This window comes from Bubalus kerabau, chromosome 7 (genome assembly GCF_029407905.1).
Source record: "Bubalus kerabau isolate K-KA32 ecotype Philippines breed swamp buffalo chromosome 7, PCC_UOA_SB_1v2, whole genome shotgun sequence".
NCBI classification, from domain to species: domain Eukaryota; kingdom Metazoa; phylum Chordata; class Mammalia; order Artiodactyla; family Bovidae; genus Bubalus; species Bubalus kerabau.
This window is the reverse complement of record NC_073630.1, coordinates 115964963-115992438: the sequence shown is the minus strand read 5'-3', so window position 1 is coordinate 115992438 and position 27476 is coordinate 115964963. Positions and strand designations below refer to the sequence as shown.

The window sequence follows — 27476 nt, the reverse complement described above, 5'->3', positions numbered from 1 at the left end:
GAGACACAGGTTTTATCCCTGGGTTGGGAAGATCCCCTGGAGAAGGCAATGGCAACCCACTCCATTATTCTTGCCTGGAGAATTCCGGGGACTGAGGGGTCTGGCGGGCTACAGTCCATGGATTGATTCACAGAGTGTCAGACACCACTGAGCGACTAACACTTATACCACTTATACGTAACGGTGTATTAGTATTACATTTACAACATGTTGATTTGATATATGTATATATTGTGAGGGGGTTACTCATAAGTTTAGTTAACATCCATCACTATGCTTAGTCACTCAGTCGTATCCAACTCTTTGCAACCCCATGGACTGTAGCCCACCAAGCTCCTCTGTCCATGGGATTTCCCAGGCAAAAATACTGGAGTGGGTTGCAATCCCTCCTCCAGGGGATCTTCCTGACCCAGGGATCGAACCCAGCTCTCCCGCATTGCAGGCAGATTCTTTACTGTCTGAGCCACCAGGAAAGACCCCCATCCAACACTCAGTTCAGTTCAGTTCAGTCTCTCAGTCGTGTCTGACTCTTTGCGGCCCCATGAATCACAGCACGCCAGGCCTCCCTGTCCATCACCAACTCCCGGAGTTCACCCAAACTCATGTGCATCGAGTCAGTGATGCCCTCCAGCCACTACACATGCTTAAAATTTCTTTCTTGTGACGAAGCCCTTTAACACATTATAGACTGGGGGATTTTTTTAGAAACTAACGCCTGTGGTGTTAATATGTCTCTGGTCAGTAATGTGTTAAAGACTATTAGTAACTTTCAAATATACAACACTCCAAAGATACTATGTATTATTCGCTATAGCCCATGATGATATACATTACATAGAATTTCAGTTTTGATACTCAGGGATATCCTACAACTAAAAGAACATTCTTCGATTATTGTGCAGTCAGTATTTGTGCTGTATTACTGAAATTAAAGTTTTTAAAGCTAAATTCAAATATTAAGAAGCAGGGGGAAAATCAACAAACCACAATTCAACTAGTCATAATCTTTAAGGAATACAAAAGTATAAAAATATAAATGGAATGCTATAGAAAATCCCTTTATATCATCTCCCAAGCAGAAAAATTAGTAAGAATAAATATTTAGTCAAAGAATCTGGAAAATGGAAGTTTATTTTAATGAACACTAGTTCATTGCATTTTGACTAAGACTCAGGGTGAAACCAGTTTGTAACATCAACAAAACCAGTTCTTTCTTTTAGCTAAAAACACAAATGACAACCTTCTCTTTATAGTTAAGAGAAGCTGAATTATCAGGGTTAATTGCGGAAGCCTAAATTATAAAACTGAAGATGTGTCTGCCACCTACACACTATTTTGCTGAAAGAGTAGATATAAAACGTATATTATTTAAAGTATTCTTTGATCTTGGTGCAATTTCACCTTTCTGGTGCCCACAGGGGTGTTAAAAACCACAGGCAAAGAAAATGCTTATATAAATGCAAAAACGAATCATCCAATGCCATTGAGTTTATGGTATCTTGATTATCATCCACAGACATTTTAAATATGGAACAGGAGGAGGGTTTTTCCCATTTTCCCTTTTTAACCATTGAGCGGAGAGAAAAGCTGTCAGTCTGGGATAAGGAAGATTCCCACTGCGTGTGATGGAGCGTGCTGGTCTTGAGAGTTTTGCTGTGTGCAAAGGAATGGTCACCTGGGTGATGGTCTACTCTGTCCATGACTCACTTATTTTTGAAGACACCAAACATTTACATCACCTGTGGATACAGGAGCCATTTCTAGAATTACAAAGCCCGAGCACTGCAGGGAAAGCCTTTTTCTGTTGCTTCCGTATCCTTTGTGTAAGCTTAGTGTTACTTTCCCTGGAAAAGGGAACGGCAACCCACTCCAGTATTCTATGACTGAGCAACTCACACACACACACACACACACAGTGTTACAGCTTCCCACGTGGCGCTAGTGTTAAAGAATCTGCCTGCCAAGGCAGGAGACATAGGAGACACTGGGTCAGGAAGATCCCCTGGAGAAGGAAATGGCACCTCATTCCAGTATTCTTGCCTGGAAAATCCCATGGACAGAGGAGCCTGGCGGGCTACAGTCCATGGGGCCGCAAAGAGTCGGACACAACTGAGCCACTAAACACACTAACACTAGTGTACTTTTAGGTCATTCAGGAAAAACACACCAGTTCCTTCTGCTTTCAGAGAAAAAAGAAATCCGTGATAATTAAACTTGGCTGTAATGAAGGAGCTACTTCCAAAGCCTGTAGCCACTGAAAATAAAAATGCATATTGCAATGAGCCTTTCATATATTTCCTCCATGTCCTTCTCAGACCGAAACTTTTTCAGAAATGAACATAGTTGCTCTGAAGATATCATGCTGTACATGCCAGATTGGTTTTAAATCAAAAAGAATCCCATTCTTCCTATGAATTGATAAGGTGGTTTTTTTTTTACCATTCAAATTAAGAAACCAAGGTTCTCCTCTGTTGCCTCCCCCTCCCTGCTGGAGCGCTCCTGCTCACATGGCACCCCCTCCCACACGGGGACATTCTCCTGAACTCAGCTCTCTGGGTTTCAAGCTTTAATTATTTAGATCACCCATCTGACTCTACTCTGTGGCAATACTTTTGCCAGCTCCAGTAATGAATATTTCTATACTGTGATGAAAAATATCACTTTCTGGGAAATGTAGCTTAGCTGTGTGGCCTTCGTCCAGATGCTAATTATGCACATTTATTTTTAGAATATTCCAAAGCGTTTCATTTTTTCTCTTTTTTTTTTTTTTTTTGCTCCTTGGGTGATTATTATACTACCCAAAGAATCTTTCCAATTTTTCTTTTGTTCTTATATTAATTAAAAATAACTCATCTTTGTGTAATAAAATAATATGGTGATTTAGTAGAAATCAGAAATCTAATGACCTTTCAGTATCACAAAGAAAAATAGTTTGGTAGCTGATGCTTTTTTTTTTAAAAGGGGAGCCTGCTATTAGTACATGGTATCACTTAGCACATTATGTGCAGGCATTTTCGCATTGTTCTAATTTAGACTATCAATAAACTCTAATTCTCCAAATAGCGTTTGACTCTGCATTTCTGAGTTGCTTTTATGAAAATGTGGTCAACTGCTGAATCAAAAATCAGCCACAGCCCTAATCAAAGGTAATATTTAATATTCCTCAGGACCACAAAGCATGTTTTGCAATTTCCTGACCCTAGGAACACTATAGATGCTGTAATGAGAGTTTTTACACATGTATTCTGAAAGCTTTCTTTTCTGTATTCAACTTTGAATCAAATTGGAAACAAAGCTTAATAATCAGAAGAGCAATCCCCAAGGCTTTCAGAATTAAAGACCCTTGAATTATATTTGAGGATGTGAATTCTGGCCAATACTGAAAGGACCCTCTCTGGGGTACATGTTGCATCATTTTGGGGTTCACAAACTGGAACCATAATTACAGCCATTATTGGACTTCTTGTCATTTCTGTAAACATAGGCTATGGTCTTTTCTTATCCCAATTGTTTGCTGTGAAATTATTTAATACTGTGGAAAAGTACCAAGGAAATACCAACCAGTGTGGGCCTCCCTGGTAGCTCAGCTGGTAAAGAATCCGCCTGCAATGCAGGAAACCCCAGTTCAATGCCTGGGTTGGAAAGATCGACTAGAGAAGGGATAGGCTACCCTCTCCAGTATTCCTGGACTCCCCTGGTGGCTCAGACAGCAAAGAATCCACCCGCAATGCAGGAGACCTGGGTTCAATCCCTGGGTTAGGAGGATCCACTGCAGAAGAGAATGGATACCCACTCCAGTATTCTTACCTGGAGAATCCCATGGACAGAGGAGCCTGGCGGGCTACAGCCCATGGGGTCACAAAGAGTCAAACATGAGTAACTTTCACTTTTTTTCCAGTATGAATCCTCACTGATGTGTTTGACAGTTAGTTCATCATTCTTATTATGTTATACTCTTGTGTGCGTGCTCAGTCGTGTCTGACTCTGCGACCCCATGGAATGTAGCTCACCAGGCTCCTCTGTCCATGGGATTTTCCAGACAGGAATACTGGAGTGGGTTGCCATGCCCTACTCCAGGGGATCTTTCCAACCCAGGGATTGAACCTGTGCCTCTTAAATCCAGCTACATTGGCAGGCGAGTTCTTTATCATTAGCGCCACCTGGAAAGCCCTTTATACTCTCATCCTGACTCTAATGGAATTACTATATCAATGAGTATATCACTCTAATAAATGTATATATATGTATTTACATATGGGCTTCCTTGGTGGCTAAGTAGGTAAAGAATCTTCCTGCAATGCAGGAGACCCGGGTTCAATCCCTGAGTCAGGAAGATCCCCGGGAGAAGTAAATAGTAACCCACTCCAGTATTCTTGCCTGGGAAATTCCATGGACAGTGGAGCCTGAGGGGCAAAGGTGTCCATGGCATCACAAAGAGTTGGACACAACTTAGCAATTAAACCACTATGGATTGACATGTGCAGCATTTCCAAGTAAGATATACTGAGCTTTATGCAACTGTTAATCTAAAAGCCTTAGTCCATGCAAACTGTTCTAAGCATAAAGACCAAGAAAAATTAAATGAACACTCCCATCTAACAAGCATATTGTATTTCGTAAAAGCTGCATGAGAATCATTTTGTTATACAACGACATGGTCAGTATTGCCTTATGATTAGGCAAAGAAAGAAAAGGGTTAAAAAGCTACGGGTTAGTTTGAGAAATGTTCTTTTTTGGTTCTCTTGTTCCTGGCCTAGTCTCAAGCCAACACGTGATGCACCGAATGCCTGCCAGCCTCTTTCTTGTTGATCCTCCGGAGACCATCTGTGCTGGGGGCATTGATTAGAGTGTGTCTGCTGGGATTACATCTTTTCTGTTGCCATGCCAACTAATCAGCTGATTTTGGTTACCACAGAAACAAAATGTCAGAACTCACAGTAACATGAATTCAGCACAACAGAAAATGTTTTCTTAATTGGGGACCCTTTTGAATTTGGATTCCAAGTGAAAGGCAGCTTTTTTGTTTTTTTAAGGCCAACTTTAGATAAAAGCTACATTAATTGTATTGATTACAAGGAATGCACAGAGTTTTTCTTTAAAGAGGAAACATTAATTCCTCTTCGTAAGCTATGCTCATTTTTTTAACTATTCCAAACAAGGAATATATATATATATATATATATATATATGTATATATATTTTTTCTTAAGCATCTCTATTTCATTTTCTGATTGTTGCATGTAAAATAAAATAAATCACAAAACCTTCAGTTTCCTTTGACCTCCATTAGGAGGGCAGGGGGTGGAGAGGATGGGCAGGGCTTGGGAGGAGGCTGTGGGAAGAATTGCTTGGGGAAGGTCAGCATTGATCAAATTGTCTCCCATCCTTTCATTCAAAGAAGTCACCAGGGCTCCTCAGATGCTAAAGAATCCACCTGCAATGCCAGAGACTTGGGTTCAGTCCCTGGGTCAGGAAGATCCCCTGGAGAAGGGAATGGATACCTACTCCAGTGTTCTTTCCTGGAGAATTCCATGGACAGAGGAGCCTGGCGGGCTACAGTCCATGGGGTCACAAAGAGTCGGACACGACTGAGTGACTTTCACCCACTTCAGTCATTTAGTTTCCCTTAAAGAAAACACTCGACACAGCCACTTAGATTCAGTTCTCAGAATTCCTCTCTTGCACATGCTATGTCCCGGATAAACCTGAGTCCTTGGTTTTCGCTGAGAAAGGAGGAGTCCAGGGTTGTTGCAATGTTTCTTTTCATAGGCCCTTAGCAGTTTGATGGCAAGAAGAGTCCTCAGCTGGTTTGCTGCATCACAGTGAACAAAGAACACAGTTGAACATGGCCTTAGAGATTCTCCAACTGAGTAATTCATCAGAAGAACTCCACCCAGGCCTTCCCCTTATGAAATTCTATTCCTGTAGAAGTAAACCAGAACCTCTCTCTGCCTTGGGTTTTTGTCTCATAAACACAAAACAAATAGATTAGATAATAAAAAAAAAGCATGACATTTAACTTGGCTAATATTTGCTTAAACATCCAATAACCCCCTCTCTTTAAAAGAAAAGGATTATGGCATCCAAATATCCCTGTCCTGCATTGTCAAGACATTTCTCTGCCCATGTCTGGCAATAGTCACCTCCTTTCTGGGAAAGCCTCCCCTGCCGGTGGCTTCTGTCCTGTTAACACTCAGGGAAGAATTGTGTGGCTTAATCTCCATGCAACTCTTTGGAAAACCTTGGTAAATTAAGTCTGATGCTGACGGGCAAGGCTCTGGAGGAATGGTGTGGGGACGCGGAAGTCTTCCCCCATTTCACTGTGCTCGACTCTCATGGCGAAGATCCAGAAACGAGGCTCTGAAGACCACTCAGTCGAGGAGTTTGAGGGCAAGCAGCCCAAATGCCTGGAATTACCCACAGCTTGTGCTAATTGGATCTGAGTCAGAGGCCTTCACCCAGATTATCAATAATTATCTGATAGTGCTTCTGAGACCTTTGATGAAATGAAAATGGCAGGTGTTATTAGCATCTTTCTTTTTTTTTTTTCCAAAGCATGTTTCTTAAGTCATGCTCTATCAACAGGTTACTACTAATTCTCCTGCACTTGGTGTTCTGCTTGTTTAAAGAAAATAGTTCTTTAAATTAGAGAGACTAGGAAGCACCTAACCCAGTGCCTAGGACATAGTTGGAATTCAGTAATTGATGGGTTTTGGTATAAAATTCCCAAAGAAGGAAGTGATTATTCAGTTCAGTTCAGTTGCTCAGTCCTGTCCGACTCTTTGAGACCCAATGGACTGCAGCACGCCAGGCCTCCCTGTCCATTGCCAACTCCCAGAGTTTACTCAAACTCATGTCCATTGAGTCGTTGATGCCATCCAACCGTCTCATCCTCTGTTGTCCCCTTCTCCTCCCACCTTCAATCTTTCCCAGCATCAGGGTCTTTTCAAATGAGTCCCTTGGACTGCAAGGAGATCCAACCAGTCCATCCTAAAGGAAATCATGGGTGTTCATTGGAAGGACTGATGCTGAAGCTGAAACTCTAATACTTTGGCCACCTGATGCAAAGAACTGACTCATTTGAAAAGAAATTTGAAGTGACTATTAAGATTTCATAAAAGGTTGACGTGCTGTACCATGTCACTTCAGTAATGTCCAACTCGTTTTGATCCTATGGACTGTAGCCCATCAGGCTCCTCTGTCCATGGGATTCTCCAGGCAAGAATACTGAAGAGGGTTGCCGTGCCCTGCTCCAGGGGATCTTCCTGACTCGGGGATTGAACCCGTGTCTCTTATGTCTCCTGCATTGGCAGACGGGTTGTTAACCACTACCACCGCCTTGGGAAGCCCAAAAGAATGATTTACATTGCTAATTATCTTCATGGACTATAGTTTAGACTATTTCTAAAATGATCATATTCCCTATTCAGTTGACTGTTATTTTTTCTTTAAGTATAAGTGCAATGATTTCCAAAGTTTTGTACTTTTTTTAGTCTAAGAAATCTTTCTCCAGCCAGGCTTGGTCAGAGGTCCACTACTTAAAACAGATAAAACTGAAGCTGTTCTGGTTGAATCAAGAAAGTGAGTGGGAATCTCAGTGTTAGGTGGAGGCTTAGCTCTTCCCAGAAGAGCCCCGGATACACTGCTCATAACCGCCCAGGTCTCAGATAGGACATTACAACAACCCCTGGTCTAAGGCTCTGTGTTCTTTGGTTGCATGTCTTTCATCTTTAAACTATCATTTACTGTCAAGTACAATATCAGGCAGGCTTCCATGGGGTCTCAGCTGTAAAGAATCCACCTGCCAATGCAGGAGACATGGGTTCAATCCCTGGGTCAAGAAGATCCCCTGGAGAAGGAAATGGCAACCCACTCCAGGATTCTTGCCTGGAGAATCCCATGGACAGAGGAGCCTGGCGGGCTACAGTCCATGGGGTCACAAAGACTTGGACGTGACTTAGCAACTAAACAACACCAACAATACTAGGCAATCTATATACAAAATTTCACTTAATATACTTTCCCAATATCCCTATCTAGGGGTATTCTGATCTTTATTCTGCAGATGAGGAAACTGAAACTTATGGAATCTGTTTGATTTTCTGAAAGTTGCAAAATAAGTGGAAAACAGAGTCAAGATTTGAATCTAGGACTTTCTGGTGCCAAAGCCTCCTATTTTTGTACTGCTTCTCTAGGCAAACGTGGGCTGAATAACGAGCTACAATTATTTAAACTGGACCAATATACTGTCACTGCTTCCCATCTTAGAGGTGAGATAGAATGAGTGGTGTAAGACTTCCCACATTTTCTTTCATTTCTAAGTCATTAACACTGAAAAAAAGGCTTCCCCAACGGCATAGTAGGTAAAAAATCTGCCTGCAGTACAGGAGACACTGGAGATGCAAGTTCAGTCCCTGGGTCAGAAAGATCCCCTGCAGAAGGAAATGGCAACCCACTTCAGTATTCTTGCCTGAAAAACCCCATGGACAGAGGAGCCTGGCGGGCTACAGTCCAAAGGGTTGCACAAGAGTTGGACATGACTGAGCAACTAAGCACACAGCACCGCAGTGAGAAGAAATATGAATAAAATAGGAACTAGGGAATTTTCTGACAGTCCAGTGGTTAGGACTTGGCCATTTCATGGCCATGAGTCCAGGTTCAATCCCTGGTCAGGGAACTAAGATCCTGTAAGCTGCCAAAAAAAAAAAAAAAATGAACTGCATGCCAAAAATCATCTGACTTTCAAAGCAGATAAAAAGGCTACCCTGTCACTGATCACTCTATAAGACTCACTATATTTCATTAATAATATACATTTATCTTAGGTTAATTTGGCTCCCCAAAGCCTGGCCCTTTATAGAAGCAGAATTCGTCATGTCTAATAGAACATGATTCAAGGAATTTACTCTAAAATGCCTTTCTTTCCAAACATCTGTAATTGATAACCCACAGCCTTGGGTTAAGCACCAACCTCTGACATTTCTCTTTGGAAATGAAAACTTCCTCTGCTTCAGTTCAGCTCAGTTCAGTCACTCAGTCCTGTCTGACTCCTTGTGACCCCATGGCCTGCAGCATGCCAGGCTTCCCTGTCCATCACCAACTCCCAGAGCTTGCTCAAACTCATGTCCATCAAGTTGGTGATGCCATCCAACCATCTCATCCTCTGTCGTCCCCTTCTCCTCCTGCCTGGGTGAGCTTGAAGTAACTCATATTTACACGGAATACTTGTATTAGGTACTTTCTCCCAGAGTGGGATAATGGAGATTAGAACAGAGCTCAAACTCTTATTCTAGAAGGATGATGAAAGTGGAGGAGAAAGGAGATGAAAGCATGCTAATGTTATGGGGGACACATGTACCAGGAGTGTTTGACATAGCATCGCTATAGGATGGGTTTTGTCTGCATATTTACAAATGAAGAAATAGGGGCTCATGGAGTTTCTGCCAAACCAGTAGCTCATGGCTGGTGAGCGGCTGTGCTGACCTTTGACCCCATTAATTTCCGAGCTGAGACCTTGCTCCATGGATGCATCACCTGTGCCACATTTTTGCCAAGATCAAGCACCTGCCAAGAGGAGTCAGGGCGACCGCGTTGAGTGGCTGCCATGTGAATTACAAAAACGTCGCAACCACCAAGTGCATAACCATTGATCCTCCTGTTTGCCCCTCCAGGTGTGTACAGAAGGCAGACTGATTTTGGAGTTCACCTTTGACGACCTCATGAGAATAAAAACGTGGCACTTTACCATTAGACAGTACAGAGAGTTAGTCCCAAGAAGCATTCTAGCCATGCACGTAAGTACTTAGTTTCCATTTCACTTTCTTCCCTTTCATCCCCTCATCTTACCCGGAAAAGAGAAGCCCTGTTTTCTCACTGTGAAAGAGCTCCCAGAATCTTCACACTTTAGGCAATGAACTCTAAATTTTGAGTTTTCCCATCAACCATTTTCATCCACAGGCCCCTTTTGCCCTCCTTTGTTTCTGAGTTTGGTAAATTGTGAGACTATTTCCTTTCCTACTTTATTATTTTAAACTCCAAATGGAGGTTACCTCAATAAACAGTCTGTACTTTTCTTAAATTCCACGCATTTGTTATCAAGTACCACTCGGCCTGGGCTAATAAACCTGTTATGTATAAATGAGAGAAATAAAACAAGGAGTAGGAAAAACAGTTTCCAGTTTTTATTGGAACCATCTGACAAGATGTGGGGTTCACATACCTCCAATGTGTGTGCACACACTTCCTAACCACGGCATTGGAAACCCGAGGAAGACCTGGGTTCCTCTTGATTGCATTTGGCTGTAAATCATATCAAATTGCTTGGACATCAAGAAGGTCCAAGGGTGGATTCGATGCCAATCTAGAGAGATGTTTTAATGGTAAGACCTGACAGAAACTCATCAGGTCAGTCCCGTAAGAAGGAATCACCAGGCATTGACTTAATAAATGCTTCTTCCAGAATGCACAATGCAGCAGTTTCTGAGAAAATGCTTTGGAGCAAAATCATATTTGAGCCTGATTTTTAAGACCCTATGTGGTGAAAAGAGAATACAATTACAGTTGTAATTGCAGCCCACGCCAGTACTGAATGACAACCCGATCCAGGATTCTTGCCTAGAGAATCCCATGGACAGAGGAGCCTGGTGGGCTACAGTCCATAGAGTCTCAGAGTCAGACACAACTGAAGTGACTTAGGATGCATGCACGCTTGTCTACAGAGGACCCTCTTTTCAGAAATTGAGATGAAAAATGGCAAGCTATTTTCACCTACATTAGTTTTTTGTTTTGTTTTTTTTTTTTTATCTACACAAAGCCAATTGGTTGCATTACTCTGAGGGAAATTAAGTACAGAAAAAGAATAAATTAAGATGTTGGTATAACCTAGATGGTCTCAGGAATGCAGACCCGGAGGCAAGAAGATGTTTACTTAAGACTTCCTCTGTTTAGCAATAGTTTATATCTATCAAGAGTTTATATCTATCAAGAAAGAAGGAAAAACAAACAGAAAGAAAGAGCAGTGACTAAGAGACTCACCTTACAACGGAATCCAGAAAGAATCTGTTTTCTTTTCTTGCCAAACAGAACACTGGGGGTGGCCCATGAAACATGACATCTTGATATTTTTAATGTGGCTGATATTTCTGAAAATAGAATGCATACCTTTACAGTCCTTCAGGATTAAAGTTGTTGAGGACATCTATTTGTAGCCTCAGCTTAATGGAGAGGAGAGTTAGGCATTTTTAATATATATGTATTAATATATTTCATGGCAATTCCAAAATTTTCAAATATAGGACTCAACTCCAAGCTGCTACAAACACTGTCATGAGATTTCCTTGGTGGCCCAGTGGTTAAGAATCCACATTTCCATTGCATGGGTCTCAGGTTCGATCCCTGGTCTAGGAACAAAGATCCCCCATGCCTCATGATGTGGTCAAAAATAAAATAGAAATGTGTCCTCCCCCCATAAATAACATTAGTAGATAATTAATAGAGATTAGAATAAAAAATTTGAAGATCTTTAAAAAAAAAACTATTATCATAACCCACAGCAAAGGCCAGTCCTAAAGCATGTGTGCGTGTGTGCTAAGTCACTTCAGTCATGTCCAACTCTTTGCGACCCCATGGACTATAGCCTGGCCAGGCTCCTCTATCCATGGTAATTTTCAGGCAAGAATACTGGAGTTGGTTGTCATTTCCTTCTCCAGGGAATCTTCTCCACCCAGGGATCAAACCCAAGTCTCTTACATCTTCTGCATTAACATTGGCAGGAAGGTTCTTTACCGCTAGCACCACCTGGGAAGCCCTAAAACATGGTTCTGCCAAACCCAGACCCCACCTCCCCTCAGAGTTAAGGGGGTGCCAGGGACCTGGAGGTGTCCTGATCGGGCTTAATAACCCTCCTCTGGAAGACACAAGGCCTCTCACAGAGGAAGTGAAGTCCTTTCTCCCATCTGACTCCGTTCAGTTCTCCCTGGCAATGAGTCTTGCACCATTGATCCAAAGGTGACCTTGAGCGTTATATGCAAGTATCTTCAAAATGTAAAACAAATTCTCTCCAGCAACCTACCCTCTGAGAAAAACTGGCAAGTTGCATGTCTTAGCAGCAGTAACACAGTCGGGACTTCCTTGATACCGTCTTGAGGGGATAAAATATTTGATTTTCTTTTTCCTGTTTAGGCACAAGATCCTCAGGTCTTGGATCAGCTGTCCAAAAACATCACCAGGATGGGGCTGACAAATTTCACCCTCAACTACCTCAGGGTAAGACCAATGGCCTGAGGATATTTCCCATTGAGTTTGAAAAGTGTTTTAGAGATTTATGTGTATCTTGAACCAAGGAATTAAAATGAGGTAATCTAGCACAATACATATGTCTTTTTAAAATGTATCTTATTCAAGTATAGTTAATTTACAATGTTGTGTTAATTTCTACTGTACAGCAAAGTGATTCAGTTATACATGTATATATATATATACTTGCTCTTTCATTTCGTATTCTTCCCCATTATAGTTATCACAGGATATCGATACAGCTCCCTGTGCTGTACAGTAGGAGTTAGTCGTTTATCCATTCTGTGTATGGTGGTTTGCATCTGCAGATCCAGAACTCCCAATTCATCTCTCCCTTGGCAATCACAAGGCTGTTCTCTGTAGCTGTCAGGCTCTTTTGCAAATAAGTTCATTGTGTCTTATTTTAGATGCCACATGTATATGATATTCTATTCTAAGAAGTATTTGTCTTTCTTCTTCTAACATACTTCACTCAGTATGAGCATCTCTAGCTCCATCCATGTTGCTGCAAATGATGCTATTTCATTCTTTTCTGTGGCTGAGCAATATTCCACTGTATACGTGTACCACATCTTACTTATCCATTCATCTACTGATAGACATTTAGGTTGTACCCAGGCCTTGGCGATTGTGAATAGTAGCACAATGTGTATGTCTTACACCACTGTGTGTGCATGTGTGTGTCTGTGTGTGATCGATGGATGATTGGATTTAACTAACAAAAAGCATTGAGCCTAGACTTTGTCAGGGTGGAGCATCTTCGCTACGTTTATATGACTCCCAGAATGAATTATTCAAAGGCTGGCAATGTCTCTCTCATCAAATGCTTCGGTGCCGTGTCCCTTCTGATTGTCTCAAGTCGCCAATGTACTGTTGCCGAGTTCATAGTCTCTGTGTCTGCGTCCAGGGACTCCTCACGCGTAAGGAGGCTCAGTGTGCCTTCCAGAGAGGGTCCCCTGAAGAAACTCACCTCAGTGCTGGAACACAGACATTTATTTCTAAGGCTTGTTGGGGACTCTGTGTGTAACGTGTAATCGGTTTTCTGGTTTAGATATAGAGTGAATTTTTATTCAAAAAAAAATTAAATGTAAGGCAAAACTCTCTGCCCACATAATACAGCCTCCAGAGTTGGTCTCTGGAGACAAACATCTTTATATTGGTCTATGCTAACAACTACAGTAATATAGTTGGTCAGGGTAACAAACATCACACTGTTTCTTTTTTAAATATTCTATACTCATTTTTATATATCCGTGTTATTTATATTTTTAAATTTACTTTTGATCAGAGTATAATTGCTTTACAATGTTGCATTGATTTCTGCTGTACCACAAAGTGAATCAGCTGTGTGTGTATATATACCCGCTCCTTCTTGAGCTCCCCTGCCACCCACCCCCACCCCCACCCCTCTAGGTCATTACTGAGCACTGAAGTGCTGCACAGTAGATGGCCACTAACTGTCTGTTTTACATGAGGTGATGTATATATGATCCCCTGAGGAGGGCACGGCAACCCACTCCAGTATCCTTGCCTGGAGAATCCCATGGACAGAGGAGCCTGGCGGGCTGCAGTCCACAGGGTTGCACAGAGTCAGACACAACTGAAGCAACTTTGCACACACACGTGCACGCTGTATATATGTCAATGCTGTTTTCAGTGTGGAGTGGCAGTCACCACGTTGCAAGCAGAGGATACGGTTTCCTTCATAAAGCCAGCATCGCCTTCCAGAACGAACAGGAAGGCAGTGGCCACGGTCCCCATCCCTCTGCCTCTGAGTTGCTGGCTTCCACATCGCCCTGCTTCTCCAGGGGCCCACCCCATTGGAGTGTTTATGCCATTGTTTCTTTTCCTTTTTATCTACCTGAAAACTTATATTTACTATTAGATGAAAGCATTGGAACGTGTTCATTTATTTGGCAGTTGATTCTGAGAGGTGGAAAGAATCAGATTCATAGTAAATTCACCGTTAAGCTTTTAAAAATGTCAATTAAACAAGAAGGAAAACCGCAGTGCTGTAGGATCTATTCAGCTCAAAAATAGTAAAATAGTTGATATTATCAAATTCGAAGGCTAGAAAATAATATACAGATAATTTCTTTATCCTTAAGGGCAGGCTTTTGAATCTTATTTTGAATTCGCAGTCCTCTAAGTTCAATCACGTTTGCATACTTCTACGTGTTGAAATGCTTTGGCGGGACTTTCTCTTCTGTAAATGAAGAATGATTTTCACAAATGTTTCCAAATTGTGCCCTCATTGGAATGTGACGGGCCCTGAACTAGATGCTGAAGATTCAAAGACAAAAGTCATGGCACCCGTTACGAAGAAACCCTCCCCTATGAGGGTTTATAAAGAGAGATCATTGTATATGAAAGGGTGAATATCATGATAGAAGTTTCCAGACTGAGCTACGGGAATACAAGATAGACATCTCCGGTGAATCAACCAGAGAAGGCTTCATGGAGGAGGTGATGCCTGAGCAGAGTGTGAAAGAATGAACAAAGAAAAGCCAAAGGAGGAGGAAAGCCTTTTCCATCAGAGGGAGCGGAAGGAGCACAGGTTAGGGAATGGGAAGCCGAGCAGTTTGGTGATGCTGAGATGTGAAGGGAGAGGCCGAGAAGAGGAGGGAGAGAGAGTTAGTTGGGAGCCAGGTCTTGGAGCAACTGGCTGGCCGGGGTACCGGGGCCAGGAACCCCCGAAAAGATTAAACATGAGGATAGCAGGGTCTCCGTCCTGAGTAAAGGAAGAAGAGTCTTCTATTCGGTTTGGATGCCCCAGAACCAAATCCAGCTGTTGTGGCAAGACCCAGAGTCAGCCTCACTCCCCGCCACCTCACGCCAACGCGCCCGCCATCTTGGACGCCCTCAGCCAGGGCGCTCCCCGCTAAACGGCCCCCTGGTTCCTGCTCGGAGGGAAACCAGGGTCTGCCCAGGAGGCGGGGTCCGAGGAGAGAGCTCTCAGCGGGATAGATGAGGCTGCGTTCTCCCCAGCCTCCAGGCTCTGCGTTCAGCACTGGCACCCGTAAGGGCTGCTGGCACAGAGCCAGTAGGACATGGGGGTCTTCGGTGCTGTTCCAGCCACAGGAATTCAGAAGGCGGCCCCACACCACCCGGCATTGCGTCTTGTCAGGGGCCAGGAGAGATTTCCTTTGAACCATCTAATGATGCCTCTCCTTAGGCAGATAGAGAAGTCCCACACTACATGTCCTCAGCTGACACCTCCGTGGAATCTGGGACTTCGGCGTCCATCCTGGACTCGGTTGCTCAGTCTCTGCTGAGGTCTTGAACAGACTATTACATATTTCAGCTGCATTTAAACACAGAGCGATAAATGCTGAATTTCCCTCCTCCCTACATGCCCCACCCGCCCAGCTCCTCTGTTGTCATCAGTAAAATGGTGACCGTCACCGTGGGATCAGCAAGGTTCACTGGTCTCCACGTCTGCAGTCTTTTGATTGCAGCCTGCAAAGAGTAAGGACATCATACCAGCAGAGAGGGAATGGCATCAGGCCCTCTGCTGATAATGACATGGGGAACCATGTATGGTTTGGGGCAACAGAGAGATGCATTTCCAATGCTACCACCTAAAGTGAAGTACTGCAGGCTGTCCTGATGTAGCAGGACTCCACAATGGCCCATGTGAAACAGTGCACACTTTCACTTTCCCATAAAAGAGCTGGCACAGGGGACAGAAATAAAATCAGTCACCCAGCTTTATGCCCCCAAATGACAGACCGGAACTTGAACTCTAGAATCTATATGCTCCATGGCAAAACACTGCCTTTCTAGTAAGAATGTACAATGATGATTTAAAAATTATTTTTGTAATGACATATAGTTGATTTACAATTTGTGTTAGTTTCAAGTGTACAGCTAAGTGATTCATAAATATATATGGTATATGCATATATATATATATTCTTTTTCAGAGTCTTTTCCATTCTAGGTTATTGCAAGATATTGAATATAGTCCTGTGTGCTATGCAATGCATTCTTGTTGTTTATCTATTTATATACAGTAGTGTGGGTCTGCTCATCTCAAACCTACCCCCTTCCCCTTTGGCAATTGTAAGTTTGTGTCCTATGTCTGTGAGTCTATTTCTGTTTTGTAAGTAAGTTCATTTGCATCGTTTTTTTTTGTTTGTTTTTGTTTTTGTTTTTTTTAGATTCCACAAATAAGTGACAGCCTATGATATTTAGTTTGTTTGTCTGACCTACTTCACTTAGTATGACACTCTCTAGGTCCATCCATGTTCTGCAAACAGTATTCTCATAGAATGATGATATTGATAGGAATTGGATCATGTCTTTCCCGCCTTGACAGAGAAGTCAGTGTTTCTCACTGGATCATTAATCTCCTTTACCGAAAGTTATGTCAGCTCCTTGTAGGGTTTAGTGTAAGGATTTGTTGTTGTTGTTGTTTAGTTGCTAAGTCATGTCCAGCTCTTTCTGACCTCATGGACTGTAGCCCGCCAAGCTCCTCTGTCCATGGGACTTCCCAGGCAAGGATACTGGAGTGGGTTGCCATTTCTTCCTCCAGGGGATCTTCCCAACTCAGGGATCGAACCCATGTCTCTGGCCTCTCCTGCAGTGCAGGTGAATTCTTCACCACTGAGCCACCTGGGAAGCCCAATGTGAGGATTAAGAGAGAGAACCCACACAGAGGGCTTAGCCCAAGGTCTCAGCCAGAAAGTGCCCACTTAGCGTTTGTTGCCATAGTTTACCGAGCGCCTGTTATGTGTCGTCTTTGTCCTCCAGCCGGGAACTCCTTGGAGCAACATGGCCTCTGGCTCTCTCCTCTCACTCACAGTCCTCCCAACACCACTTGGCTTCCCAGGCTCATGCATTCTGGTTCAGTGGCCATTTGCTTTTCTTGCCTCCACTCACCCGACCCCTTACTCACCTATTGATTGTTTCAGGACACTTTCTGAACCCACTCCGTCTTCCTGGCAGTGTGCCAGGAGATGGCCCTCCATCATGGAGCTGTGGCCTCCTTCCTAGGGTAGTGGTCACAGGCTGGTGGGCGAAGCTGGCAGGGAGAGGTGTGCTGGCTTGGAGGGGTGTGCAAGGCCCATGAGAAGAGCCTGGGGAGGGACCTGTGGGTCTCGCGGGGAAGGTGGTCAGCGTAGAAGCCAACCTCCCATCCACAACCCCTCAGGGCAGCTGAGGACCGCTTGGCAGGTCATGGCTGAGCAGAATCTCAAACTAGAGCCCAAAACCAGCACACAGGGCTTCCACGACGAGACCTGGCCTGGTCAGTGGTCACCAAGAATGAGAAATAAAGCTTAATTTCTTCATTTTAGAACCAGGATCTAACATTTTCCTAGTACTCTTATCACCTAATATTTGCAAAACAGTTGAGCAGTAAGAAAATACATTTATTGGGATTTCCTTGATGGTCCAGAGTGGTTACGACTTCACACTTTCAGTGCAAACCGTACAGGCTCAATCCCTGGTCGAGGAACTAGATTCCACATGCTGAGCAGCCAAAAAAAAAAAAAAGAGGAAAGAAAATAATTTTATTTATAAAAACTACTTTAAAAGCTCTCCCATCCTTCTGAGGAAATGGGCTTTTGGCTCCAGCCTCAGAAAGTCACCTGAAGAGTTGTTTCAACAGAGTTAGCCAGGAATTTCACTAGCCACACCCAGCATCGGAAGAAGAAGTCAGACATTTTATCTGGGCAAATACTAATCCAGGGCCTTCTGAATCACAGGAAGAATTTTAAACATCAATGCGCCCTGCTTTGGAAAGGTGGGATAGGAGATTTTTAAATACTTCATACATCTGAAATTTCAATAAGCTTTGTCTTTCAGGAACCAAAATTAAGCAATACAGGAGGTAAGCAGTTATGATCACCCAGCTTTGCCTGAAATTCCCAATCGCTGTCCGGGGGCCTGTGGGAGGGGTTACAAGGAGGCGGCTCCCCCAGTTAGAGGAAGGAGCTGGCGAAGCACACGGCCCAGCTCCGAGACGTGAACACGGATGACGTTGCTGGAGCAGCTGGCAGTGCGCTGCTGGGGACTCTGTGGACCTGATGCTTTTGAAGTGACCACAGACCGGCTGTTGTCCTTTAATCTGAGTTGTCAGGTTGCCTGCGTTCCCTCGGCCACCTCCAGCACATCAAGGCCGGAGGGGCGTGGTGCCCAGGGGTGTGCTGGCTGGCTCGCTAGTCCCCGCGGAGCAGAACGTAGGCTTGAGGAGGCAGAGCAGGGATGGCTTCCTGACCACGTGCAGCCTCGCTTCCCCTGGATGCCGTCTTATGACCTCCGGGAGGCCAGGGCTTACTGACCTTGTGTCCCTGGGGTAGTTCTCCTGGCTGCCGCCGGGCTGGGAACAGGCATGCAGAGTGAGCAGTTGTTAGGAGTCCCGGAAACTGGGTGGTGTGTTTCACGAACGTGTCCACTGTCTCCTGGAGGCGAAGGAATTTACTATCATGAGGGTGATGGCGCCCCTCAATCAGTGTGTTCTGGGGAGGGAACGCTATATCTAGAAGCAGGTGGGAGTTCAGGCATGTGTTCCATGCCATGTTTGCTGGACACAGCAGCAGACAGGCTGTCCCTCCAATCTTCTGAAGAGCTTGGTCTACGGGAAGGCCAGGTGCCCTTGGAGAGGCATGGGGAGTCCAGGTCAATGAGACCCGCCTGTGTAGTTCATCAGTACCCCGCCCCGCCCCACCCCCCCAGCACCCCTCCCCCCCCACGCCACATCCTCCTTCCGCCATTATTCATGGTTCATCCCACAAGCATCTATGAGACACCACTTATCCATCATCCTTAAGGAGATCACTGTCTAGTAGGCGAGAAAGAAAAAATACTGCAGGGAGAGACATCTGCCTGGTTACAGCAATGCACAAAATGCTAGCTAACATCACTTGAGTGTTTCCTTCGTGCCAGGCATGCTGCTGTGCTCTGGGCAAGGAGTTATTTCATTTATTTTTTTTAATGCTCACAACTTTATGGGACTCTTGTTGGCCCTTTTTTGCAGGTGAGAAAACTGAGGCTTAGGGAGGTACTTCCCCAAGGTCGCAGGGCCCGGTGAATGGCTGAGAAGGGATTAGAACCCACAGTCTGACTCCAGACACAAAGAACAGAGAGATTGTTGGATGGTGGGGGTGGGAGGCCAAGTCTCCAAGGAGGAACTGGCTCTTGAATTGACTCTGAAAGATGAGTATGTGGTCCCACCCAGGAGTAGCATCAGAGAAGGATGGATAAAACTGGGGGTATGGATGAATTCTAGGCAGTTTCACTTGTTCAGTCACTAAGTCATGTCTGACTCTTTGAGACCCCCTGAACTGCAGCACGCCACCAGGTCTCCCTGTCCTCCACTATCTCCCGGAGTTTGCTCAAGTTCATGTCCATTGCCTGGGTGATCCATCCAACCACCTCATCCTCTGCTGCCCCCTTCCCCTCCTGCCCCCAATCTTTTCCAGCATCAGGGTATTTTCCAATAAGTTGGCTTCATATGACTGGAATGTAAATTTTAAGCTTGTTTAACTTGGGTGTAAGGGTGAGACAGACAAGAGTATATATCTGAGGACTGCCGCTTGCTAGCTGTGTGACCTTGGAAAAGTTACTTGACCTTTCTGAGCCTGTTTCCCTATTTAGGAATGGGGTGTAACACCCCCTTAACTGATTTCCAGTGAGATACATTCATGTGGAGCTCCCTTTTCTTTGCAAGCACACTCTTGTAGGGTCTCTGGTCCTTTCTTCTCAGTGGGATCAAGTCATTCATCAGATTCCCCTGTGTTCAGAGCTTATGAGAAGAGTTCCAGTTGGTCAGAACACCCAGAAGTCCTATCCTTCTTTATTTCCACTTCATGAAAGTGAAAACCCTTTCTAACTCAGGGTTTGAAATTGCCACCATCCCAGATTTCTTATATGCAGTTCTTATATGTGAATGTTTACTGTGTGGAGGATTTATTTTCTTTAAATAGCTTCAAAGATAAGACTTTAAAATTGAAACTGAAATAACTGACGTCTGTTTCATTTCCTATCCCATAAAAAGAATGAAGGTTGGTAATGCAGAAACCCTGTCCGTAAGCATTTAAAGGAAACCCCCGCGAATTTCTGCCTTGGCTGTAAGTGGGGTGTGCCATTTTCACTCATCTGCTGTCAACAGTAGAAACAATCTCTGCCCACTGGATACCGCAGGATAACAGCGCTTTATCCCTTGACAATGTGGGGTAGTTTGGCTTTGTGTTTAAATTTTAAGTCAATCATCTGGCCAAGAGACATTTTGGGTGGCACCTACTAGGCCCTGGGCACAAAAGGAACAAGGTATGGTGTTGATAAGGATGGATAAGGCACATTCCCTTTTGTGAGGAGCTGAAGACACTGTGATAGGTAGTTCTGTTCACAGTTCACACTGCCCAGCCTCAGCTGGGGACCTCAGATCACCCCAGAATGTTCCTCTGCTCCTAATACACACCCATGTCGGTCTCAACAGATGACTTAAGCTGCACCCACGTAGTTTCTAGTGTGCCCATCAAGTGCTCTGCTCCCGACTTTGGCTCTCAAAGCCCTCCACGGTGGGGCCTCTGCGATTCCCAGCCTTGGTCCACCTCCCTTCCCCACTTATGTGTCATCCTGTAGCCACACGGACCAGCTGCCCATCCCCAAACTGGCCATGCTCTTTTGCCTACATGCCTTGGCAGTGTGCCTCACTGCCTGCACTGCGGTTCCTACCCTCCCTTCCATCCGATTTCCCCAGTCTAGCTCCTCCTCATCCTTCAGGACCCATTGTCCATCCCCTCTTCTGAGCATCTCTCTCTGACTCTCAGTGGGGGTACCGGTCCCTCCCCAGTGCCCCTGATGTCCTGCACACGTGATATGCGGCTTACATCTCAGCAGATCCTACGTAGGAATCGTCTCTCCATGCGCCTGTTTGTCTCCATGTTTAGTCTCTCCTTGTTTCCTGTGTGAGACTCAGAGGAACCCGAGAACAAGTTGACTGCCTTGTATTTCTAGGGCCTAACAAGGTCTACATCACGATAAGTGATTCGCTCAGTCATGTCCGACTCTTTGCAACCCCATGGACCATAGCCCCCCAGGCTCCTTTATCCATGGGATTCTCCAGGCAAGAATACTGGAGTGGGTATCCATTCCCTTTTCCAGGGGATCTTCCTGACCCAGGGAATCGAACTCAGGTCTCCTGCATTGCAGGGGGATTCTTTACTGTCTGAGCCATCAGGGAAACTGGTAGGCACCCAGTAAATGCCTCTTGAATGGATGATTGGTGGATGGGAGTTTGGTGAATGGAAGGCTGGATTTTGAATGACATACACACACACAAAGTAATAGAACTCAGATGAATTCACTTGCCCTGCAGCATCTAAAAAACAATGTGTGATTCATTTTCAAAGTTGCTACCTAGAACTTTACCATGAAATCTAAAAAGAAGCAGAGTTGAATGCGTTGAGGAAATGAAAGAAACGTGGCACGGGGCCTTTGGATCACTCCAGTGTGCAGAATCTCCACTTAAAGTACTCAGACTTCCCAAAGCTTTTACTCTAAAACCGCTCTGAATCAGTATGTAATTTTTGCCCTAAGTGCCATTATGGCCATCTCATCATTTTGGAAATATCTTCTTTAAATTCTTGGGGACACATTTCTTAGTGGGTGATTATTTTTGCCTATTTTCTTTGGCCAGCTTTTCCTGGTGCCTGAATGCACACACTTCTTTAAGCATTTTGTTTTGTTTAATGCAGCTTTAAAACATCTTGGGCTTCTCTGGTGGCTCAAATGGTAAAGAATCCGCCTGCAATGCAGGAGACTCGGGTTCAATCCATGGGTCAGGAAAATCCCCTGGAGAAGAGAATGGCTACACACTCCAGTATTCTTGCCTGGAGAATTCCATGGACAGAGGAGCCTGGCAGGCTACAGTCTATGGGGTCGCAAAGAGTTGGACATGACTGAGCAATTAATAATGCTAAAGCATCTTATTGTCCTGTATCCCAGCCAAAAGCTATTTTCTTTGTGGGTCTTACTCTTTATCCATCTATATGCATAATTTCTGCATAAATGTAATCAGTACACATACGATTTCTTAATGTTATTTGGTAAACACTTTTGCCTGTTTCTACGTAGTCATCATATAAACCATTTATAATAGCTGCAAATACCAGTGTGAGGGTAATTTAATCATTTCTCTAAATGTTGAAACTGAGTCATATGCAAGTTGTTGCTGTCATTAATACCATTCCTCTAAATGCCCTAGCCATGTCTTGCTCTCAGTGGTGTTCTCTGCAGAGGCTGAACTGTTGAGGCCACATAGTGAGTAAAACAGATGTGCTTCAGAATCAGAGCAATGTGGGTCCAGATCCTAGCCCCCTTATGACCTATATCAGTCTTGAACAAGTTTAAATTCTCTGAACCCCACTCTTGTCATCTGAAAATCAGGAAGAATAATGTCTCACAGGTTGGCACAAATTACGATTCATAAGATTAGATCAGCTACAAACTATAAGATCCTGGCACAGGCGGCTCAGTGGGTAAAGAATCAGCCTACAGTATGGCAGACACAGGAGATGTGGGTTCGATCCTTGGGTTAGGAAGATACCCTGGAGGAAGTAGGAGTGGCAACCCACTCCAGGATCCTTGCCTGGAGCATCCCATGGGCAGAGGAGCCTGGCGGTCTATAGTCCATGGGGTCACAAAGAGTCAGACATGACTAAAGTGACTGAGCACGCATGCACACAGCATACAGAAGGAGCATAATAAACCCTAGTCCTCTCCTGTGTTGTCCAGAGCAGTGGGTCAGGACTCCAAGGTCACTATTGATTGACCGCCTTAATTTCTCAGATCTCCAGTTTTCTCACATGTGAGTGATTACTTACACTGTGAATAGCAAGAATCACACTGCCGGCGAGGGTTAAAACGATAATGCATGTGAAGAGCACATGTTATTCGAAATGACTACACCAGGAAGCCAAATAACTCCCATTCCATTTATCATCTCCTGTACATCGGTCATGGCCTTGAATTCTACACTGACATTCTGAAGCCAGATGATAGGAAGAAAAAAAAGAGAAGGGATTTGCAAATGACAGCTGCCAAGAAGGGGGGCAGGAAAGAGTCTGAGGCACGTGCCAAATATTTGAAACTCCCTTTTCAATAGAAATGTTATTACAAACATCTCACCATCATCACTGGGTGTTTTCAATGCTATTTATAACCTTTTGTTGTTGTTAAGTCTATCCCTTCAAAAATGCAGTATCCTCAACTGGCCTTGATAGCTTGAGTTTTCACAGTTAATGTTTTCTGACCCTGTACCTTTAATTTCCCAAGTGAATGAAGATTTTTTTGTGTGATTGTTAGGCCCTAAAGAGCACTGGTCCCTGCATGTAGCTTGTACTGATACCAAAGGAGTATCGTCCAGTACCTGGAAGAACTAGGCAATTTGCTTTGGAAAATGACCCTCAACTGAATGACCCCAAGTGGCCTTTTGTGGGGAGAGCAACCGTGGCAGGAGTCAGCCCTTTGAAATCCTGCCAAGAGTTTCTGTTGTTGCTGCTGTTTTGTGAGGCTTGACTGCCAGCCAGGATGTTTTCCTTGGTTTTATGGCACGAGAAAGGATGGCAATCCAACCCCCTTTCCTGTCTACATGCCAAGCCAAGCCTGAGGGTGGAACAGGATCCTTGTTCAGAGACTGAGATGAACTATGGCGGTCCCCTGGTGATGGGCTGGCACCTGGGCAGACCGTTCACTCTTCTTGCGGGCAGACCAGCAGCACAGGCTTCCTAAGCACTAAAGTGAGGGGGTGACCATCCCAGCAGATCTCCTGGGCTTCCCACAGCACCTGCTCCATATGATCCTCCAACGGCTCACAGCCTAAAGCATGGATCACCGAAGGCTTGCAGTTCATGATCAGTTTGTGATAAGTTCAGAAAACGAGAATTAAAAGACTTAAAATGACTACAGCAGTTGGACATCGCCAGGACATCCAAGTTCATGCAGTGGACTCAACCCACTGACCAGGCTATGAAGGGGTTCGGGTGTTGTCCGACTCACGGAGCGTGTGGTCACTAGTCAAGGGCATGTGACTCACAGTTGGAGAAGCACTGGCTTAGAGCGTCAGACGTGGAATGGATTCAGAGACCATTCAGCACCATCGGGACCATCATAACACCGTTAGTGAGGCAGGAGCTTCTCTGTGCTCTCAGCAAAAGGATGAGACAGCAATTATTATCCACGTTTTACAGATGAAAGTCAGTTGGTGCCTAAGGTTGCTAAGCTGGTCCTGGCAGCAACGCTTCCTGGCTCGGCCCCGAGCCTGCGTCCCACCCCACCCACTGCTGCTGGGGACTGGCTTCTGGCCCCTGCAGGAGAGACGGTGCCTTAAGACTGAGGGGCCTGGCCTCCCATCTCATTCTGACTTTCCGCCGCTCCGCCTTTCCCTCCTTGGAGAAAAGATCCATCCAAGAGGAGGCCGAGAAAGGCCTTCTGAGCCCAGGAATGCTACACACATAGAATGATTAAAACTTGGAACACCCAAAGGGCACTTTTAATTGCTTTTGGAGATGGAAAAGTAGCTTACATGACTGCGTGATCAGGGGATTAAAGCAGTTCACTCTTAAAGAGCTAAAATAATCATAACATAGAGATAGCCCAGTGTCCAGAAAACACGGATTCCTAAAGTCAGGCATAAGCAATGGCTACCAGAACACTAAAGGAAAACACACACACACACACACACACACACACACACACACACACAGAGAGAGTATTTTAACAGGGCAGTCTTAACTGAAAACAATTTTAGAGCCATGCATGCTTCTAAAATGCTTGGCCTTAAAGGTACGAATAGGGCTGGATTAAAGAAAGTAATTTCCAAGTCTCAGGTACTAGAGAAAGAGAAATTGTCATTTAACAAGACAGTGAAAATCAGGGGAGATGGGAAGGTGGGCAGTGAGATTCTAGGCAGAAATGGATAAGGGATTGCAAAGTGAAATGCAGGACGGAGCCCAGAGTTCTGGGTCCTGAGAAACAGCCTACCTAATTGTCTCAGTCAGTCAGTACAGTCGCTCAGTCATGTCTGAACACTTTGTGACCCCATGGGCACCAGCACGCCAGGCCTCCTTGTCCATCACCAACGCCCAGAGTTCACTCAAACTCACATCCATTGAGTTGGTGACGCCATCCAACCATCTCATCCTCTGTCACCCCCTTCTCCTCCTGCTTTCCATCTTTCCCAGCATCAGGGTCTTTTCCAGTGAGTCAGTTCTTCGCATCAGGTGGCCAAAGTATTGGAGTTTCAGCCTCTAATTGTCTAGAATGAGTCACAAACATGTCAGGAAAATGCAGACCAGGAAGCAAGAGGAGAGCTGTTTGAATTTATTTTAAGAGCACAGCCAGGGCCGACTTCCCAGGTGGCTCAGTGGTAAAGAACCCGCTTGCCAGTTCAAGAGATGAAGGAGATGTGGGTTTGATCCCTGGGTCGGGAAGATCCTCTGGAGGAGGGCATGGCACCCACTCCAGTGTTCTTTTGAGGAGAATCCCATGGACAGAGGAGCCTGGTGGGCTACAGTCCATGCAGTCGCCAAGAGTCAGACACGACTGAGCAACTGAGAACACGCACACATCCAGGAAAGTAGCCTGAAAATGAAGAGGGGCTGGTTTCCCTGCATCGCTCTGAGGCTCGAGACCTTTCTCTGTGCCTGGTCTCCGTTGTTGTCCAACTTTGCATAGGCACCATGTCACTGCCCACAGGAAACTCCCATTCCTTAGAGGGAGCAGTTGTTGTTAGGCTGCAGGACCTCACTGTCTGTCCCTAGCAGAGTTTAGGGAGCAGAGGAGGCAGGTAATAAACAAGCATGTGGAAAGGAGGGAAGGCAGGTGAGGTTAAACCCCTCAGTCCTGATCTTCATCAGCAGCTTGGGAATGGATGGAGGGTGTGCACCATAATTAAGGAGAAAGGGAAGGCAGAGAACTAGAATTGTTGAGTGCCTACAATGGGCACTAGACAGAAACTTGCCCTGGTGGCTCAAATGGTAGAGAATCTGCCTGCAATGCGGGAGACCACGGTTCGATCCCTGGGTTGGGAAGATCCCCTGGAGAAGGGAATGGCTACTCACTCCACTATTCTTGCCTGGAGAATTCCATGGACAGAGGAGCCTGGTGGGCTATAGTCCGTAGGGTCTCAATGAACCAGACACGACTGAGTGACTAACACTTTCACCTTTTCGTTCTTCTCTCTCTGGTTTTATTTACTCCTCACAACTGGTTTGGGAGATGGGTGTGCATGGCCTCATTTTACAGAAGAAACTGAGACTCATCCCGTTCTGGGGCTCATCTAAGGTCATTCAGTGGGTAAACTGCCAGGCTAGGTGGGATCCTGTGTGGGCCTGGTACCCCGCCCACTCTCATGTTGCCGAAGTATCACCTGCTAATATGAGCCGGGTTGAAGATTCGGTCAGCCACTTCTGCTGAGATGTCCAGGCTGTTTTGCCAGACTGTCAACAGATAATTGTCAACAGATGCCTTGGATGGCAAACACTTTCATAGAACAGACACTGGCCTGCAAGGCCCTATGGGATCTGACCTCCCCAAGTTCATCTCAGAGCTGGCTCCAGTGCCCCGGCCTGACTTTTGCTTTTCCAACCTACTAAGTTCCTCCCACATAGCAGGGGCTCTAACTTGCTCCATCAGATCATTTAGCTATAGAACCACAGGCAACTCTCTGTCCTTTCTGTGCCTAGATTTTCCCATCAAGAAAAAGGGAATAATAATAGTCCCTTACCTCAAAGAGTCATGGAGAAGTTTGAATAAAATGGCACTGGTGCTTAGAATAAAGCCTGGAATGTAGTAAGTCCTCAGAAAATACCATTGTCGTCAATGTCATCATCATCAACCCCACTGCCTGGGATACTTCAGCCAGATTTTTGCATGGGCTTCCCTGGTGGCTCAGATGGTAAAGAATCTGCCTGCAATGTAGGAGACCTGGGTTTGATCCCTGAGTCGGGAAGATCCCCTGGAGAAGGGAATGGCTACCCATTCCAGTATTCTTGCCTGGAGAATTCCATGGACAGAGGAACCTGGCAGGCTGCAATCCATGGGGTCTCAGAGTTGGATATGACTGAGCAACTAACAGTTTCACGTCTCCCTATTAGTCAGGTCTCAGGACTCATCTGCTCCTCCAAAAGGTCTCACCTAGTCAGCCAGTCTAAAGAGGACTCCCCACCCCAGTT

General features: G+C 44.9%; 1 protein-coding gene across 7 annotated transcripts in view; it reads left to right on the top strand.

Annotated features, from left to right (window-relative positions):
- Positions 1-27476, top strand: part of LDB2 (LIM domain binding 2) — a 453308-nt gene that overhangs the window by 371886 nt on the left and 53946 nt on the right. For all 7 annotated transcript variants that reach the window (XM_055589162.1, XM_055589160.1, XM_055589161.1 and 4 more), the window contains exons 4-5: positions 9672-9794; positions 12181-12264. In XM_055589162.1, the coding sequence (XP_055445137.1) occupies positions 9672-9794; positions 12181-12264 (207 nt within the window). The remainder of the gene's footprint in view (positions 1-9671; positions 9795-12180; positions 12265-27476) is intronic.